Source organism: Malaclemys terrapin, chromosome 2 (assembly GCF_027887155.1).
Source record: "Malaclemys terrapin pileata isolate rMalTer1 chromosome 2, rMalTer1.hap1, whole genome shotgun sequence".
Taxonomy (NCBI): Eukaryota; Metazoa; Chordata; order Testudines; family Emydidae; genus Malaclemys; species Malaclemys terrapin.
Window position 1 is genome coordinate 121,282,981 of NC_071506.1, and position 20,525 is coordinate 121,303,505.

Genomic DNA, 20,525 nt, shown 5'->3' on the forward strand with positions numbered 1-20,525 from the left:
TTTTTCTCAACAAACAGTCACTGCTGCAGCAGTGGTGTGTGCACTAATAGATCAGCCAAAGTGTCATTTTTACCATTGTCTCATCTGTATCTTTTCTGAGTAGGGTTAGATGACATGGTAACTACACAGACCCAGGATACGTCTACATAAATGATCCAAACAGTGAAGCTGCGAAGGTGTTAAGAAAAATTCTAAAGTAGACAAGGCCTGTATATCTCCTGCAATAATACTTTACATCACTAGTATCTAAAGGAGAGCTCCTTTACAATGCACTGGAATGTCTAGGTAGCAGAGGGAAAATATAGAACCTTGAGGGGACCTAATGTAAGCTCACAAGGGAAGAGAACATTTGGAATCTGTCATATACATTTTACTTTAAATTCTGAATTTTCTGATTGTTTATTTCCGTCAAATGTTGTTATGATACTTAATGTTTTTGCAGTTGAGTTTAAGATGTGCGTATTATGGTACAATCTCCACCTGCAGCTTCTCTATCTTGCCGCAAAATGGCATTAATCTGCATTCTAGACTAACAGATGGTAAATCTAATTCAGAAAAGGATTACTTCCCTACTCCCCCCCTTTCAGAGATGTGAGTAGCTTTCTGAAACTTCTATTTCTTCTTTTTTTTTTGCTCTCCAGGCTTGACTGAGTAGATTTTCTTTCTTTTAAAAAAAATCTTGAGTAGAAATGTATATTCCTGTTTGGGGGGGGGAGGGAGATATTTATTTATTTATTTTGCGAAATGGATCTATTCTTGTGAGCACTTATGAACATGTTTGCAGGATCAGGCTCTATGTTCATGCAATGTTATGGTTGAGATTTTAGATGTACAAAAGACAGGAAGTTCAAAGTTGTCATCCTGCATTAGCAACTATAAATCTGTCCTTTTGCACACAAAATATAGGTAATATTTTGCTTTACTATACAGGCTGTTAAATTTACTGCAATAAGTAACAGTTGCCCTGGTAGCCATATTGTTATGTTTCCTAATTTGTTAATTGCGTGTTTGGTGGCTGCAAAATTTCAACCATAATATCGAAAAACTACATTGGAATAAACGGAGCAAACCTGGCACGTACATAGTGCTAAATATGGAGGGCATACTGCAATAATTTAACTTTTAAAATCAAAACTCCATTTCAGCTCCCAGCACAAGCACATTTGAAAGATTCCTTAAAACCATGAAGAAGGAAGTTCTATTCTTGGGCAACTTGAACAGAAGAAACCTTTCCTAATGAAAATTAACCTTTTGGCATTAAAAGTTTTAGTCTAAAGGACAGTTTTCCCACAGCAAATTACTGAAGTTTGGAATTTATATGCAAACTGCCTCTCTAACCAAACCTGTAGCATTATAACCCTCACACAATGAGCCCTTGAAAATGAAGATAACATTGCCTTCATAAAAGATTTACAGCATAAAATAAGGGCATCCCTCTGACTCACTCACTACCAATCTTTTAGTGATGAGTCTTGTCTAAATAATGACAGTGAGATTAACAGTTCAGTTTCCCAGCCAAGGAGAGCCAGTAGCTGTGCATTCTGTTGTCATAGTTTAAAAAAACCCAACTAAACAGTCTTGTATGTCAAATTACATGCTGCACTGATGTCACCAGTAAGCCTATGACCATTGTTGATGCATGAAGATACGAGAAATATACAAAGCTAAGCAAGGTTGTCCCATCAAAGGCCTCTAAATCTGCCTCACTCAGATGCTACAAATATGTTTTAAAAATATTTCTTCGTGCCTTCAGACCATACACAAATAAAGTACATTTTGACGTCTGTCTTCAGATTCAAACAAAATTACAAAGACTCCAAGGCATGTAAAGCTGCAGTACAGAAATAGAAAGGGGGGTGGGAAATCAAATCAAGTGATGTCACCAAATAAATTAATGACAAACACTCAAAGGCATGAAAATTTCAGAAGCAGGAACAGAAGAAACCACTGTCAGTTATTTTGACAATCTTATGTGACAGGTTTTATTTTGTTTGAAAGGAATAAATACATTTTGGCTTTTGATTCACAAAGAAGCTTCCACACTCTGGGTTAAAATTTGTATTTAGAAATTGCTGCTAATGTATCTGGGAACATATAGCAAAAAATGGCACGCATGTTACTTTGCAGGTAGATTTAAAAAGGTAGGGGTACTGTGGGAGCTTAGTGACAGGAGAAAAAAAAAGGCATACGAGAGCATAAAACCAGAATAAAAAAATTACTTCTGTTTTAGCGGGTTAGACAGGACATCTGTTCTTAGCACAGAAGGCTCACAGCTTTCAATTTAAGGGACCCTCAGATTACCCTTTCAACTAAGAAATAAAATGAAACAGGTTCATGTAAAAAAATAGCTTTTTTTTTATTTACCTGTCAGCTTTCAGAAGAAGGTTCGATGGGAGCTCAAGGAGCTGGTTGTGTTGCACATCCAGGACTTCTAGTTGCGTTCGTTCAAACCTCTCTGGTAGTCTTCCTAATTGGTTATGTCCTGCCAGCAGCTTACGCAAACTGCTATTGCAAAATAACCTTAAAAAAAATAAATGTCAAAAATAAGTAAATATAAATTAGATAAGGACACACTGAGAACTACTACTTTATAGGGGACTCAAATCTTGTTTCAAAAAGTGGTTCATAAACAACTGATTAGCAGAAGAGTGGATTTAATAATACACGAGATCTTACAATGTCTTCCCACACCCCATCAACCTCTCAGAAAACGGATGAGTGTTGAGAGATTTGGGGGAGGAGGGGAAGCGACAAGGAAGGGTTATCAGATCACTCCACAGGCTATTCCTAGAGAGTGTGTCACTAGTGAAGTGGGTAATTACTGACAGTGACTTCAGAAAGCTGCACCCGTGGGATCTCTCCAGAGAATGAAGGATTAAAAAAAGTGAGAGAAAACCAACCACCCTGGAAAAGTAGTACTAGCAACACTATACTCATGTGCTGACTCATAATGCACTGTACTTCCCCTCCCACCTCCATTTTTCTTTTTGTTAATACCAGACTAACATAAAACCTCCTTTCCAGTTCTACAGGGAATGAAATTTATCTAATCCGCTTTTCTATCTTGAGCTTTTACAAGCTGCGGATGGCCCAAAGTTCCCCTCCCTGCCTCTTTTTGGGGCGGGGGGCTTGGATAAAAGGTTTGTTTTGGTAAACTATAAGTCAAAACCACTAATTGTTCCTACAAAAATTGTTAAAGGAATTTAGATATTGGTCTAAAAAGCCCAATAACACAAACTGATCAAGTTCCGATTTTAAACAGGAAAAAATAAATCAAAAGAAAAAAAAAGATTATTCTTTATCTGCCACCCGTCTTGTGCTCCAGTGACTATATAGTTTAATCAAAAGATGACTGTGCCCCTTTTTGACCTTGCTTTCAAGCAAAGATTCACATATTACTCCGCATTAGTGGAAACCTTCCTCCCGCTCTTCACACGAGACCCATTCACTCGCAAAGAATCCTGCCTTCCCTCCCACCCCCAATGCATCAACTATTATCATGCAGTGCCATTGTAGGTCTCGGGGCAAGTGTGCCAAAGTAAAGTAATCAGTTAAGTATGCTGGCTTTTCCCTTGACAGATGTAGTCAGACACTACAAGTGAGCACCAGTATCAACAGTTCAGGAAGATGATGGCTTGCATTATGTAATTATGGATACAAATCAATGTCACCACTTTCTCTAGCCAAGACGACTCATCAATCGGGATAAATATCTCTGAAATATGTTGTTGAACCTATTTATTTTAGTAGTTTTGTTTTGCTTTAACTCTCAATTTTGTTCAAAAATGCCTCTTATAAGAGAAAAAGAATTATGAAATTTTCCTTCTATTTTTTGTTTCTCGTAGGCATGGTCAATGTTGTCAACATAAAATGTTTTAGCTAGTAACTAAAGCTGGCCAACAAAACAGAATGTAGTGGATGTGGAAAAAACTGGAAATAGTTTCTGTCCTAAATCAGGATGGAATGTCAAAAATTTAAATTTTTCTGTGGAAGCTAAATTAAAAAGAAATATAATCAATTTGGGGAGAACCGAAGCAGAATTTTTTGGCTTCCTCCTTGAGCTACCTGATTACCCAAGGAGCTGGGCAGCCCAGCATGTTAGGGAGGTGGGGGAACATTGACACTACATTTCTTTGTATACTCTGCTCCATCTTGACTGTGTAATCTCCACAGCTTGAAGGACTATATCTCAGTTATAAAAGGTAAGTGCAACTACAATCTGCTGCAGTTTATTCAAATTAGGTGCAACCCCCAGGCTCCCAGCAAATCACTAGTCTATCTCTTTATTCAAATTATGGACACCTGTTTTTACAGTATTAAACTTTCTCCAAACAGTGAGCTCTTCATCCACTTAGCATGTCCTGGCACTGCTGTACAATATGGAAACAAATCAATCAGGTTTCCTTTGAGGACGGGAAGGAGTAAGGGGGCAGAAGGGAATGCTCCAAATACGTATTTTACCTAAGTGCCAGAGGATTTTGTTGATAAACATTTGGGAATTGGCATCAAAGCTTGAATCCAGATCCAAACTTGCCTGAAGTTCAGGGAGTTTCAGAGCCAATGTTTTGGGGTGGGCCCATCAATAAGTATAATATCACTAAGTCATCTACGCATATGCTATCAGGAAGAGCTATCAAGGTTTAAGACATTTCCAGGCATTTAATGGGAAGATGGGAAGAAGAAGATGCATGTTGATTTTGCCTTGGAGCCATTAATTTCAGCCAATCAGTCATCTCTAAAGATGCCCTGTATATGCCTTGATAGTTTCTGCTGTTATAAAATACAACAACTGAAAGGCAACTGGACTTGTTCTTCTTATGAGTGATGCAGTTTCAGTTGATGTGAACAAGATATTTCTAGAGAATTTATAGTATGTATGTTAGCCTGCTAGGTTGTTCAAGTCATCTTCTCATTCCTTTCAGCCTATATTTCTAAATTCTGCCTTTACTTTCTATTTCTAATGCCAAGTCCTCGGTTCACACCACAGTTCTCACCTGGACTAAAATAACCTCCTCTCTGACTTCCCTAACACTCTTCTTTGCCATGTAATCAACACAGCATCAAAAATCTTCCTTCCCCATGTCTCATAGCCTTGAGTTGCTAAAATGGCTCTTTTTCCATATGAAGTTTGAACTTATCCTCACTTTTATGGATCTGCCCCTCACCCGCCATCACTTCACCCACTCTTCTCACCACATGGCAGCTGCTTGTGTCTCTTCTCCCAGGCTTACCATGTCTTTTTCCATGCTGCTCCCTATGCCAGGAATGACAACCCTCTTCCTGTGAGCCACATGTGTTCACTCTCTCTAATTCCTCCGCAAAACCCACTTTTCACTTTGATTTCCAAACTGACCTCCACTCATGTGCCAGCTAATTCCCGTTGTCTCAAGGTGCTATTTACAAAAGATATGAAAATATTAAGATCTTTCTTCTCTTTCCTATCATTTATATTTGTCTATTAAGTTAACTCTTGGGGGGCAGGGCCCATATTTTTACGTGGAAATACTGCTCACTGTCCAACAACTCCCTGTACAAACCTAGAACAGTCCCAGCCCTTTGTTTCAACTATTTGTTGAGTCTTGTCACATCTTAGGTGAGTAATGTCCTTAGGGGCGAGGATTGCTCTATGTTTCTACCGCACTTTGCACCATGGAGCCTCGTTTGGGGCTTCTAGGAGAACAGAATTAAGTTGTAATTTCTGAATCTATAAAGCATCATGCAAAGTTATGGTTGTAAATATTTAATAAGCTTTCCTCTCTGAATAGCTGCATAGACGGCTTTAGAACTTCTGTCTGGAATTCAAAGACATTGTTCTCTGCATGACAGTAAAGAAGAAAGGCTGTGCTGAAGCTTATGGCATGATGACATCCCATGAGGTAAACATAAAATCAATCAAAAGATAAAACAAGCTTGTGAGTTAATGGAACACACTAAATACTGAATCAGCAATTATTTTTGAATATGATTATCCTGTCCCAAGTTGCGTAACCTGGTCTGAAGGACTCACCGGGCAGGCAGTTCACATAGTTGATTGTGGCCAACATCCAACACTTCTAGTTTTCTGCTGTCACATACCCACTCAGGGAGGCTTTCCAGGTGGTTTCTACGGGGATGAACACAGGAATCAAATTAAAGGTGTAGTCCTTAAAGACTGCTACTAACACAATCAAAAACTTATCTGTATACACGTGCACAAACACACACGAAGCCTGCTGCACATACAGGTCCCAGTGGGAACTGTAGATCCTCTCACCATTGAGAAAACACTGACTACAGTAAGATTTTGGTTGAAAGAGAAGAGAAAGCAGCCAATTATTTTATAAAACTAAACATGGGGACAGTAGTAAGTTTTCAAACTCATGCACAAAGGTGAAGCTCAGCACACAAATACTGCGAATACTTTCCTCTTTGCAACTGTAAAGCACATAGTACAAGGAGGAACAGATATACACCCCGTCGAGCACTTAACTGAATGCTCAGATACACAACTAGGCATCTAACTTAAGGTAGCTGCATGAAGAATTTTTAAGTTTAGGGAACAATATTTTTCACTGCATAGAAATCAACACTCCTTTCTCATTAGTGTGCTTGTGTCTCCTTTGGATTTATTCAAAGAACGATCTTTAACCCAAAAAAGCAAACAGTGATCAAGCCCATATTTTTTACTGAAATATCAATTACCTTAAAAATATAATCATGAACACTAAAATAATCAAACATATTCCTCTAGAAAAAAAACTGAAGAAACCCCATTGCTTAACTGTATGCCAATTTATTATAAAACACAAAAATGAAGTCATAAAAAAGTTTCAAAGTCACTGCAAAATCAAATATTCCTCAATAGGATTGTAATGCTGTGTTCTCCACTTCTTACAAACAGCACTTTTCAGTAAATCATACTTACCCAATTACGCTGATTTATGTTCTTGCACATCTAAAAATTGATGGCCACAGCCCCAGGCTAGCTCATTTACTGCTGTGCTCCCATTTAAAATGTTCAATAGCTTACAAGTGCCTTAAGCAGTTTTTATGAAGTTAATGGCACTTAAGTGGAGGTTACTTACTGTAACTGGAGGTTCTTTGGTATGTGTGGTCCCTATCTGTATTCCACACGTGGGTACACATGCACGCCACCACCCGAGTCTGTAGACTTTAACAAGCAGTGTCTGTTGGCCCAACTAAAGTGTCAAAAGAGGCTCCTAGCACTGGGCTAGGAATGGGTCACAGGTGTGGTGGTAGAGGGGGCCAGAAAGCAGGACCTCAGTCTTCTGTTGCTTGTGGGAGGCTTGGCAGGATGCTGGTAGTAATGCGCAGGAGGAGAAGGTGGTGGCCTTGGTTTATAGGTCTGCCTTTAATGCTTTCTCCTTGGGGCTGGTGTGTTGATCATCAGGAACTGGGGAATACGTCCTTTAATGAATGGAGCGAGTCAGTCTTTGTGTTAAAGAGGTTGGGCATAAAGGGAAGATCTTTGATATATTCTGCATCTCTTTGGGGAAGCCCAAAGATTGCAGCCACAAATCCCTCCTTGTAACAATGCCAGTGGCCAAGCTTCTGGATGCTGCATCTGCTGCATCCCGAAGAGCCATTTTCACTACCAGCTTGCCGCCCTCTAGAAAGGGGAGGAACTGATCTATGTCCTCAGAGGAAAGTTTGCCCGGAAAGGCTGCCAGCCTAGAGTAGTTATTAAAGTCATACCTGGCTAGGAGAGCCTGGTAATTGGAATTGGTAGAATTGCAAGCCCACAGAGAAGACATTTTCCCCAGGAGGTCCAGTCTCTTGGAGCCCTTGTCTGATGGGGTGGTCTAAGTATTGAGACCTATTAGGTTTCATAGCAGCCTGTACCATCAGGGAGCTGAGAGCAGGGTGGAGAACAGGAATTTAGTTCCCTTTGCTCGAACAAAAGAGCAATTCTCAGTCCTCTTAGATGTGGGGGGCAGGATGCTGGGATGTGCTAGACCAATCTTGCCACCGGTTCCAAAATGGCCTCGTTAACAGGGTGAACCACCTTACTTGACCCCAGAGGCTGCAGAATGTCCAACAGTCAGTGGTGTGGGTCTTGGACTTTGAGAGATATCTGGAGATTACCATTGGTTCCTAGGGAGGTCACGTTCATAACAGTAGCGACCATAAATCCTGGCTCACCTTTCCAGGCTTAGCTCTCTCTATGTGGGGATGAAGGAGGGATTGGCTCATCATATTTGTCTGAATCTGAAAATTGCTCTTGTAATGGTGAAGCTGTCAGTACTGGGGCAATCCCGCCTGATGGTTGTAAGTAAGATTGTTCCTGGGACACCAAAATGGTATCTTCCAGTGTAGCTGTGTCCCTCAGGAGGGCATGGCCAGAGAAGACAGGAGTTCTGATGGTCAGCACTGACGGTAACAGTACATCTCTGGTCACGTGGTGTTCTTTAGGAGGATGCGTTGGTACCACTGAGTCGAGAGCTGCATTGGTGGATGGAACTGGACATTTACTTAAAATCTACAAGCCCTTATGTGCGGATGATAATGGACACTTGTTAAAATCTCTGGACTCAGGCACATGTGTACCCATGTGTAGAATACACAAAAGGACCAGCACTCGAAAAAGCAGCACAACTGTAAGTCATCCCTGTTTAGGAAACCACTTGAACACATGCTTTAAATATTGAGCTTAACAGAGAACTAAATTGATACAGAGGAAGCGTTCAAGAAACCTCCCTGTTACGAATCCAGGCTATCTACACTGGACAGGGAATCTTTTAGCCAATGAAGTTTATACAAAAGTAATTGTAAATTACTCCAGTAGTATGGTTTAACACAAAATTTAAGAGAAACAGGCAGAATGCCCAGCACATAGGACCAGAGATAGGGTGCAGTTGAAGAACTGGGAATAAAACTCAAAATTCCTGACACCTCTTGGGCATCACCACAGCCCTTCCGTAATTCGGTATTTATGCTCAATAAAACACAGGTGAGCCTCGCTTACTTCACATGAACGTAACTGATTGATGTAGATGCTACAAATAGCAAGAGAAAGCACATCATTCTTCTTACCTAGAAATATCCATAGATGTCAGATGATTTGGAACTGGATACACATCAAGATGAACAAGTTCTGGGAGAAGAAAAAAAGACAACTAATTTCATGAAAGGCAAAATAGTAATTTAGTGTATCAAGTAGCTTTATTAATTGTGTCACTGTATTGCACAGTGTATTTGCTATGCAGCAGACTTAATACAATAATCAAAATGAACCATTTAAGATAGTATTTCGTTAATTTTAAAAAAGGAAAAAAAGTGACTAACTGAAATTATTTTAATTTTCCCAACTTCCTCCTACCCAGAGCTCCAACCTTTGGCTTTATTTCCTTTATTCTATCTCTATTTAATAAGATAGCATAGACGGGCATAAATCTGTGCTACTTTTTCACTAATTGAGTCATTGTTACTGGGTACCTAGGAGCAGATGGTCTCCTCCCAAACAGAATGGGTCATCTCTTAGATGTGCCGTGCTTGACCAGATCTCTCAGATATGAAGCACATTCTTCAATTTGGCATTCAGTGACAATGTCAGAGTCATCTACATTCCTGTAGGATTTTCTTTTTTAAGCAGCCCAACAGGCATTTCATAATTATGTACCACTAGCAACAATGTAAGCACTTTTTGTTTAATACGGTTTTTAAAACTAAGACCTATGCAATAAATATTAAGATTCTCAATTCAGAATGAAGGCTGAAACTCACTGAGTAATGCATATTACAATTAAACCTACAGAGTGCTCTAAAATGAAGATATACATACACAATACATTACCTTCAGTTATAACTTACAAACAGTAAAACGAGGTAGGAAAAAAGCACAGGGAAGGAGGAGAGAGATTAGACAGTAATAAGTTATGTTGGCCGGTTCACCCAGAACCACTTGTGAAGAGTCCCTTCCTTTTATTTCAGAACAGTCCTTTCCTATCACTTTTGACTGAAAGAAGCAGTTGTCACCACTAGGGTTCTCAACATCTGTCGTAGCACACGGCTGTATTCATGTTAACTTTTAGTAGCTGTGAAGACCCACCACCTGACCCTTCTTTGGGCTCTTTCTACGTCTCTCAAAACTGTGACTTCATTAAAATACAGCCTTCTTTCTACAGGAAGTGTGAATTATCCAGTACCAACTACATAGAACAATCAAATCTAATCAGAGTGACTAGTGGAAATTGTGTAGTTTTTAATAAATATAAATGATTTAATTCTAAAGACCATTCAATTAATTGTATTTCCTGTTTAATCTGATCAATGGAGTTATTTAGGTGAAAGATATTGCATACCCTGTATTAGGAAAAAACCAAAATGTTGACTGACCATAGGATTTGTAACTTTTTAACCACATCACAGGCAGGGAGATCTGCTCATAAAAAATACATACCACTTTACTAGGTCTCCCAAAAGGCCAATTGTTAAAACATTGCTTACCTCCAGAAAGGAGCAACAACGTTGTTAACTTGCCTGGGCAATGCAACACACAATCATATAGAGTAATTCACACTTTCAAGACCTCTCTGACATTGTCTACTGTGGAAGGTTAAGAATGGAATTTCAACCTTCATTCTAAATTTCTATGGTGCTGTGTCCTTCAAGTCAGCCATTTAGTCATTTGAACATAAATTTTGAAACTTAAAATTACCCTTGACATGATGTAGGTAAAAGTTCTCATTTATCCAAAGGTCACGTGAACAGACTCCTTGATTAAGCCCAATTATGTGTATTCCATTTAATAAGCATTAATTCAGCTGTATGAAAACCAGGTAACTAAAAGACAGACCTCAACATGATAGCCTTGAAAACAGCCTTACCATTTGAAAAGGCATAAAGAGCTTTGAGAAAATATCCACTGATTTTGAGGGTCACCAGCTGGTTTCGTTCACAGTGCAGCACTTCGATGTTGTTGAAAACTGTTGCATCTAGTTCGCCGAGTTTATTGTCTCGTAGGTCTAACTGTGTCACATGATGCAGGAAGTCTACTTCATCTGCCACCAGCCTCCTAATTACATTCAATCTTGCAAAGGAAGGGGAAAAAATAAAAGTTGCTAGTACACAATTACTACACAGTCCCTTCTGGCAGCGTAGAGGAAAAGATAAACTTTGCTCTCCAATTAAGCTATTCCCCAATGGCTGGGTCAAAATGATAAGCCTCAGGATCCCCACCTACTTCAATTTTAATTGCTTTATTCTTCTCTCTTCTTTGGGATATTTTTAAACAGGACGGTTCAAGTCTTATCATATCTACTGTTATACTGGGATAACAACACTGACCTCTTCTGAGGAATGCTTTGAGATCTACTGAGCAAGACTATTATTATGGTGTCTAAAACAATAAAGGTGATCTTGCTGTGATTTACTCTAAAGTAGCACAGAAAAGTAAAACCTTTACAGTTCTGCTAGCCTTCAAGGAACCATAGTAATCATCTGCTGGACAGGCCGAGTACCAATACGTACTTCAGGTGCCGAAGTGAGAAGCTGAAAATACTGGGAGTCTGACTTACTGAAAGGCAAGATCCAAAATTTTAAATTCCACACACACAGTCACTCACATCACCACCTTCCAAGGCAACCAAATACCGAGTCAGAGAAAGCGTACTGAACTCAAAAGGTAACGAGGGGAGAGGATCTGGAAGTAAGGGCTTATCTAATCCAGTGAATTAGTGTGCAGCAAGTCTGGGTATGAATCTACAGTGCACCAGCCTGTCACACACTAATCCACTGTGTAGACAAGAACAGCTCTTACTGTTTTCAACGTAGCAGTTACTAGATTGAAGCCAGCCAGTTCTCAATGACCTCTCCAAGAATTGTTATGAGCATAACGATGATCTATAAAAAGGAGCAAGAAGATTTCAGTGCACTTCAAAAATTTTTGCCTTAGCAGTGAAACCTAACTAAAAAACAAAACAAAAAAACAAAACAAAAATCTGTATTCACCTTTTTTTTTTTTAAATTGGTGTTTTTAACTAGACAGGAAATGCTTGCCCCGGTTTCATTGCAGCATTATACATACCATGTAGCAGATATGGGTCATGAACAAATTCAACACTCAAGGTGTTGCAGTACTACATTCATTATTAAAAAAGTGATGTTCATCTCCTGGGGTACAAGGAAGCAGCCGACAGAGATGGGCCCTGAGCAGCAGACTTTTCCAAAGTTCAGGATATTTTGACACACTATTTTGGTTCAGCTATCTCTACTATAAGGCCACCGAGTAATAATATTCATGTTCAAAAGCTGAGCTTGTTACAGCCATCGGGATTTCATGATTTTTCTTTCTTATTTCAAGTAGTATAAACCGGGTTGGCTAATAGACAGCAAAAGCTCCTTGACATTACACAGATAGGACTGGATCACTGGATGCACAGTGAACATTTACATTTCTCCTAAAGATCAAGAGCTTCCTCCTCCCATTGCCAAAGGACCAATGGAGTTAAAAAATAAAATAAAATCAGTCATTATAACGAGAGTTGGTTCCTGGGTAGCAGCTTCTGTATCCAATATTATTCACTGTTACCATAGGATATACAGTCATTGCTATTTAAATTGAATGAAAAAACTGGTTTGTATTCAAACGACTCTTCTAATCTTCCAATTTTTCCCTCCTTACAAAAAAAATTAGCCCTATTATCGGAGGTGTTTAGCACCTCTGAAAATGATACCATATGTTCCACAGAATCATAAAATTGCAGGACTGGAAGGGATCTTGATTGGCTACCTAGTCCAGTCCCCCGCACAGCGGAAGGATTAAGTATCTCTAGACTTCTGACAGGTGTTTGTCTAACCGGTTCTTAAAAACCTCCAATGACAGATATTCCGCAACCTCCCAAGGTAATTTGCTCCAGGGCTTAACTACCCTTACAGTTAGGAAGTTTTTCCTAATGTCTAACTGAAATTTCCCTTGCTGCAGTTTAAGTCCATTACTTCTTCTCCTGTCCTCAGTGCCTAAGGAGAACAATTTATCACTCTCTTTATAACAGCCTTTTACGTACTTGAAGACTTAGGTCACCCCTCTTCTTTAGGCTAAACACACCCAGTATTTTCAATCTTTCCTTGTAGGTCATGTTTTCTAGACCTTTAATCACTTTTGTTGCTCTTTTTTCTCTACAATTTTGTCTTTCCTGACGCATGGTGCCTAGAACTTGACAGCACTCCAGTTGAGGCCTCCTTAGCAGGGCCGGTGCAAGGAAGTTTCGCACCCGAGGCGAAACTTCCACCTTGCGCCCCCCCCCCCCCCCGCCCTGTGGCAGCTCCCCCCCACCCCCCCACGGGGTAACTCCCCCCCTCCTTGGGGAGCCGTGCAGCAGCTCCCCACCCCAGCTCACCTCTGCTCCGCCTCCTCCCCAAGCACGCCACCCCCGCTCTAATTCTCCTCCCCTCCCAGGCTTGCTGCGCCAAACAGCTGATTGGCGCTGCAAGCCTGGGAGGCGGGAGAAGTGGAGCGGTGACCGCGTGCTCGGGGAGGGGGCGTAGGAAAGCTTTAAAAAAAAAAAAGTGGAGGCACTGCTTATTGGCGCCCCCAAATCTTGGCGCCCTAGGAAACTGCCTAGTTTGCCTAAATGGTAGCACCAGCCCTGCTCCTTAGTGCTGAGTAGAGTGTGTTTCTAGGACTTGCACCCTTTTCACAATGAGCAGTCTGACTTCTCCTAAATGAGCTGCACTTCGTAAAGGGTTCCGATTAAAACTCAAGTTCTAATAATGGATGTGAAAAATCAATTTCATAAAGAGAAGCCCACATACAATTTTAGAAAGTGATTAAAAAAAAAAACAAAACAGACTAAGGATTCCTTTGCAGTATCTGAATACTTCCCTCATGGATCCATCATTGCACTGGCCCTCCTTCATTAGGGCTATGTGACAACGTGGTGTACAGTACATTTCAGTTATATTAACTGAGTTACCAAAAGCACTCCGAAATCCAGTTCTGTTTGGAACCTCGCACTCCTTCGCTCATCAGCATTGCACCAGTGCTGTGAAGGCTGCCCCTCCCCCAGAGCCTGATGGGTTAGGATTGGACAGAGAATGAAGAAACTGGCCTCTCCACCCACACAGAGCCCTGGTTGACTAGAAAACTGGCAGGACATTCCATCCTTACTTAGGTGCTAGCTCTCTTCCAAGTGGTGGAGAGGGAACATGCTACCACTAAAAGAACACAGCAGGCCAAAAGTCTGAACTTGGGGCTCAGGGGAATCTAAGCATGCGGTAAGAATTGGCTACTATACAAAGGGAAGGAGATGACTTAATCCATGACCGAGGCCGAGGCTCCGAGGGGCCCTGAGACTGTTTGTGATGAAGGGAGACGTCCTTTTAGCCATTTTGGATTTATGTCATACGCCTAATGACTGTCTATTTAATTACACTGGGATTCTGTTCATGCTAATAAAGGCATTGGGAGAGAGCTGTGCACTGGAGTGATTCCTGGGTGAATTCATGCTTCCCCAACCATTATAAGAATTTGAAACAACCTAGCAGGGAGGGGAGCCCCACCACAGTTGTTTATATAGATGACTTGTCAACACACTGCTGAGATCATCAATAAAATATTACACATGGTAAATTTGGCTAGGTATTGTCCAGATAACCAATCTGTGCAGAATCACATTTTTGTTCCTTGGTCTCTCCCTTTTACTGTCCACTTGTTTGTCTAGTCCATCTGTTATTTCTTGTCTTTTAAGTTGTAAACTCCTTCAGAGAACTATCCTTTATTGTATGTTTATACACTACTTGCACAGTGAAACCTTGACCTGGTTGAGCCTGTCGTGATATTGCAAGGTGTTTTCTTTCCCCCCCTTTTTAAATTTACAGATTTTTTTTAAAACATTAAATCCTTCATTTCCCTAACCGCTGCCTTTTCCCAAAAGAATTCTAGTCATCACAAGCAGTGAGAGTTTGTATAGTATGATCTGAAATGTGGTAAGATGAACTAATATAAACAGCATTACACCCAGGGCCAACTATCCCCATGTAAGAAAGTAACTTCTACACCAATAATTCAGGTTTGCTTATTTTCCCCTCAAGTGTTTACCTTAGATCCACATGTTTAATATGAGGCATTCTTCTTAAGGTCTGTAGGTTGAGGGTCTCCATACAGTTTCCAGACATACAAAGTTTATCCATGGCAGTCAGCTTCTCTAGTACCCCTGGAATGTCAGTGAATTCATTGAAGGAAAGACTCAGATAGTTCAGCTGATGTATACTCTCCAATTCAGCAGGAAGGGACTGGAGAAAGTTACCATCCAACAAAAACGTCTGCAAACTAGGGAAAAAATGAAATGACCGTTTAAACTACATTTCGTGGTTATGAACACATATTCAGCACAAATCGTGGCAACTAAAGTTGCAGAAAATGGACTAATGAGGAAAAAGTTTAAAAAGATAAGCATAACATAGGTCTGCAAAAAATACGACAAAAATCTTACAAGCCCTGTTAATCCTGCACTGTGGACCACAGCGGTGTCACATCTTCAAACGTTTCCAGAATTCCCACTTCTCTTGCATGTACCACAGCCTTCTTTATATCTTACACAATTAGCTTTGTTTCTACAAGAAATGGATTTTAAATTTGTCTTCCCAATATTAATAAGGCTATTTTTAAAATTATATTGAGAATAGAAAAGCTACAAACACAGAAGACCCTTCCCCCACCTGCTGTTCCTGATTGCTCAACACGAGCATAAAAGCGAGCCCTCTGTGACAAACAGTCCAGTAAGTGAAAGAGTGTATACATACATATAGTAAGACATGCGCGGGGTGGGGGTGTCACAATCTTCTATTGTGTATACCAATAGGATCCCACTGAGCATGTATACGAAGTTTAAAAATACGTACTTATGCATATCGCCTACAGCTGCTGGAATGCTTCTGAGGGCATTACAGGACACATTGAGTTCAGTCAGGGTTGGAATACTGCAAACTGCCAATGGGAAGTCTCCTAAATGATTATTGGAAAGGTTAAGGCTCTTCAACTTTGTGAACCTATAAGAAACAACAGAGGAAAACACACTTTAAGGAAATGGAATATGAAATGCACCAAGTTACTATAGTTGCCTTGTAGTAACCGAAATATAATGTACGTTTGTGTGACGGGTTGGATCACAGAAACCCCCTTGGGCCTGCTAACTGATGTGCTGGGACTACCTGAAAGCCAGTTTTCCCTGACAGCTTGGGACTTCAGAACCCTGCCTGGTTTGAGCCGGACATGTTAGCCTGCTACAAACACTGACCTAGGTCTGAACCACTTCCCCCAACAGCTGCAGGCTTAACTGAAAACAGCTTAAGAAGTGTTCCTGTCTCCGACACTCAGATGCCCAGCTCCCAATGGGGTCCAAACCGCAAATAAATCCGTTTTACCCTGTATAAAACTTATACAGGATAAACTCAAATGGTTTGCCCTCTATAACACAGAGAAAGAGATGCACAGCTGTTTGCCCCTCCAGGCATTAATACATACTCTGGATTAATTAATAAGTAAAAAGTGATTTTATTAAATACAAAAAGTAGGATTTAAGTGGTTCCAAGTAATAACAGACAGAACAAAGTGAATTACCAAGCAAAATAAAACACGCAAATCTAAACCTAGTACAGTAAGAAAAACTGGATACAGATAAAATCTCACCCTCAGATGTTTCAATAAGCTTTTATCACAGACTGGATGCCTTCCTAGTCTGGACACAATACTTTCCCCTGGTACAGCCCTTGTTCCAACTCAGATGGTAGCTAGGAGATTTCTCATGATTGCAGCCCCCTTTGGTCTGTTCCACCCCTTTATATATCTTTTGCACAAGGCAGGAATCCTTTGCCCCTCTCTGGGTTCCCACCCCTCCTTCTATATGGAAAAGCACCAGGTTAAAGATGGATTCCAGTTCAGGTAACATGATGACGTCACTATAAAACTCCAAGCCCTCATTCCTCCCAGCCTGACTCACAGGAAGGCCTGCAACCAAACAGAGCCATCCACAGTCAATTGTCCTGGTTGATGGGAGCCATCAAGATTCCAAACCACCATTAATGGCCCACACTTTGCATAAATACAATAGGACCTCAGAGTTATATTTCATTTTTCTAGTTTCAGATACAAGAGTGATACATTTATACAAATAGGATGACCACACACAGTAGATTATAAGCTTTGTAATGGATACCTTACAAGAGACCTTCTGCATGAAGCATATTCCAGTTACATTATATTCACACTCATTTGCATATTTTCATAAAATCATGTAGAGTGCAACCTCACAGTTTGATTATTTGAATGCTGCTGGTGTGCATTTCAGGTTTGTACTTTCTGGGTGTCATACACAGATTTGTAAGCTCAGTTAAAGACACTTAAGTGGGCCACTGAAAGTTTGTTGGTTCCCTTGATGTCAACACACCATTTGGTATATAGGCATAAGAGAGAACCCAGAGTGAAACACTAAATTCATTTTCTACAAGTGCATCAGAGCACAGTAGATTCACCCTAACCCTGTCAGAATCGTATGGTAGATTTTACTTTTAACAAGGTCTTCTATGGCATTTGATCTTGCACTGAAGTACTACTGTATTCTAACATGCTTCATGCTAGAGGACCGCTCATATAGTTATCAGCATCAGTTATCAGGTGCATGATTCCCTCTGCATACGCCCTTTGAACTGAGAAACCTATGCTGCATGGCTCAGTTTTGTTCATCTGTGCAGACTTCATCTCTCAACTGGAAAATTCTTAAAAGATTTTTATGTTAATTTGAACTGAAAAGGAACATCCATTACAGTAAACTGAAATTTAGCAACCCTTTTGGTAATGGAAGAAGCACTTCCTTAAAATCTCAATTCGGTATATCTACAAGGATGTCTGCAATTATACTGATTTCATAATTTTATCCTCCTGACATGTGTCATGGGATTCCTAAAATCTTAGTTTTCTCATATCTCCTCAAAGGAAAACTTGCATATGCAGCCTATACTCATCTTGTTTAAAAAGTTAAAAATGCAAAAAAAGACTGGTTAAAAAAAAGGTAGAGGACAATCCAATTACACAGCCTGCATGTGCAACATTGTTATGGTTGCCTAACAACCACTGGGAGGCGTGCCTAAAGGCAACTAACAGGATGAATGAAAAGATCTGTGTCAGAGCCAATGGATGAGAGGAAGCTCTTTTCTGGCATGGTTAACTAATGCATTTTATTCAGACTTCATTTTCCCCGTCACTAAATTTCAGTTCCTTTGTGTTCTTATATAAAATCAGTGAAAATGGTAACACACCTACTAACACTAATGGTATAGATAAAAAAGAGCTCTAAAAGCATGCCTTTAAAAGTCTGCAGCCAGGGGACTGCCCAGATGCATTAATATCCTAAAATGATTTGTTCTCCAATTAGAAAGTTAGTACAAGCAAAGCAATCAAAGTGTTAGAAAATAAAAACTACAAAAAGATTTTAAAAAGATAGGGAACAATCCAATTAGCCAGCTTGCATGTGCTGCAATGTTGACTAACACACAATATGCAGCCACTGATGAAAACTTCTTCCCCATCAAGATATAAATAATGCCTTCAGACTGTAGTTAGACTGTAGATATATCAAAGAGGGGAGGTCTGTGTCACTGGAAGCTGAGACAGTGAAGATGTGTAACATTTACAGAGACTTCAATGACAATGGCAATAATGGGTCACTATATCCTGTCTTCCGAAAGTGGCCAGTTCCAGATGCTTCAGAGGGAATGAATAGAACAGGGCAATTACCAAGTGATCCATCCCCATCATCCAGTCCCAATGTCAGGCAGGGAGAGACTTGGGGATACCCACAGCATGAGGTTGTGTTCCTGACCATCTGGCTAATAGCCATTGATAGCCAAGTTCCTGGAGGATAGATCCAATTCTTTGTTGAATCTAAGTATACTTCTGGTCTTCACAACATCCACTGACAAGGAGTTTCACAGATTGACTGTGGTTCTTACGAAGAAGTACTTTCTTATGTTTATTTTAATACTGCTGCCTATTAATTTTAATAGGTGACCCCTGGTACTTGTGTTATGGGAAGGAGTAAATAACACCTCATTATTTACTTTCTCTACCCCATTCATGATTGTATAGACCTCTATCATATTGCCTCTATTCCAAGATGAACAGTCCCAGTCCTTTTATTTTCTTCTCATATGAAAGCTTTCAATAGCCCTAATCAATACTTTTTCCACTTTTTTGAGATGGGGTGACCAGCATTGCATGCAGTATTTAAGGTGTGGGCATACCATTGATTTATATAGTGTCATGATATTCTCTACCCCTTTCTTAATGGTTCCTAACAGTGTTAACTTGGACTGCCACTGCACACTGAGCGAGGTTTCCAGAGAACTCTATCCACGACTCCTTCAAGATCTCTTTTGAGTGGTAACAGGTAATTTAGACCTCAGTTTTGTATGTGTAGTTGGGATTATGTTTTTTTAAACTTGCATTACTTTGTACTTAACATTGAATTTCATTTGCCTTTTTTTGGCCTAGTCACCTAGTTTTCTGAGAAATAGATGGTTGAGGTCCTTCGTTCACCAGGGTAAGCTTTCCACTTGTCAGCTTCATTTCACACCTCTCGCTGATCAACAGGAAAGTGTTATGACGTAAGGAAGAAAATCAGTTAACGTATTACATCTCAGTGATCCAGTGATAAAACTTCATTGTTACTTTCCCCTCGGACGAGATTGCAGCAAACACTAACATGAGTGTGATGCATAATGGACCCAGAGTTACACAGAAATAATATTTCAACATAACTTCAATTTGCAATACTTATGCAAATAAGTAAAAAAAGAGGGTAGATGGAGGGCAGAAGAGAGAAAGTGACAGTCAATACATCTACATCCATGGAAACTCTAAAAAAAATTAATATTTGTTTTAATCAGCCATAAGAAAATTAGCCAGTTTAATAATCACCAAATAGGCTATGGTATCAGAGTGTTGCCAGCTTGAAGACTTACAAGAGGAGATTCAAAACACACAAAAAAGTAGTGCTCTTTGAATAACATGAAATTATCAACTGGTAGATACTTAAACTGCTTCTTGAGTAGGTTTCAAACATCACACAGAAGATGATAATGATTGCTAAATTACATTTAAAGAAAAGTTGGAAAGAAGGACTGTACACTTAGAATTATCCCCCCACATTAGAGGGTAATTTAAGATAAGCAGAGGGTGGTGTTTATTTCCATCTCTGTGTTTTCTCTCAGTTCCAAGATGCTAAAGCTACATTTTTCATACAGCAGTGTAAATTATCCAGCAGATATATTAGTAATGAAGGCTGGTGGGCAGTTGCTCAGAGAATTAAGATAGTAAGTCAAGCTCACATCTTAGTCACCTGCTTCACATTAATTATTAACAGCACGAATCCCTAATGGTCTAGGGTGTTTGTGTTATTATGGAGCATTGCCAAAAATGAACTGATCTGAAATACTGACTTTGCATCCAATGTTTTTTATATTTAGAGAGTTATGCCATTAACTGACATTGTCTCTGATACAAGTAGGATACCATGAAGGTATGTAACTGA

At 39.9% G+C, this 20,525-nt stretch overlaps 1 protein-coding gene across 1 annotated transcript in view; it reads right to left on the reverse strand.

The window, feature by feature from the left end:
• The window catches only part of PHLPP1 (PH domain and leucine rich repeat protein phosphatase 1), a 222,859-nt gene that overhangs the window by 35,802 nt on the left and 166,532 nt on the right, over positions 1-20,525 (reverse strand). The window contains exons 5-10 of the mRNA XM_054019563.1: positions 15,841-15,987; positions 15,038-15,268; positions 10,827-11,029; positions 9,034-9,094; positions 6,008-6,103; positions 2,365-2,520 (exon numbers count right to left, since the gene is read on the reverse strand). Of these exons, the coding sequence (XP_053875538.1) occupies positions 2,365-2,520; positions 6,008-6,103; positions 9,034-9,094; positions 10,827-11,029; positions 15,038-15,268; positions 15,841-15,987 (894 nt within the window). The remainder of the gene's footprint in view (positions 1-2,364; positions 2,521-6,007; positions 6,104-9,033; positions 9,095-10,826; positions 11,030-15,037; positions 15,269-15,840; positions 15,988-20,525) is intronic.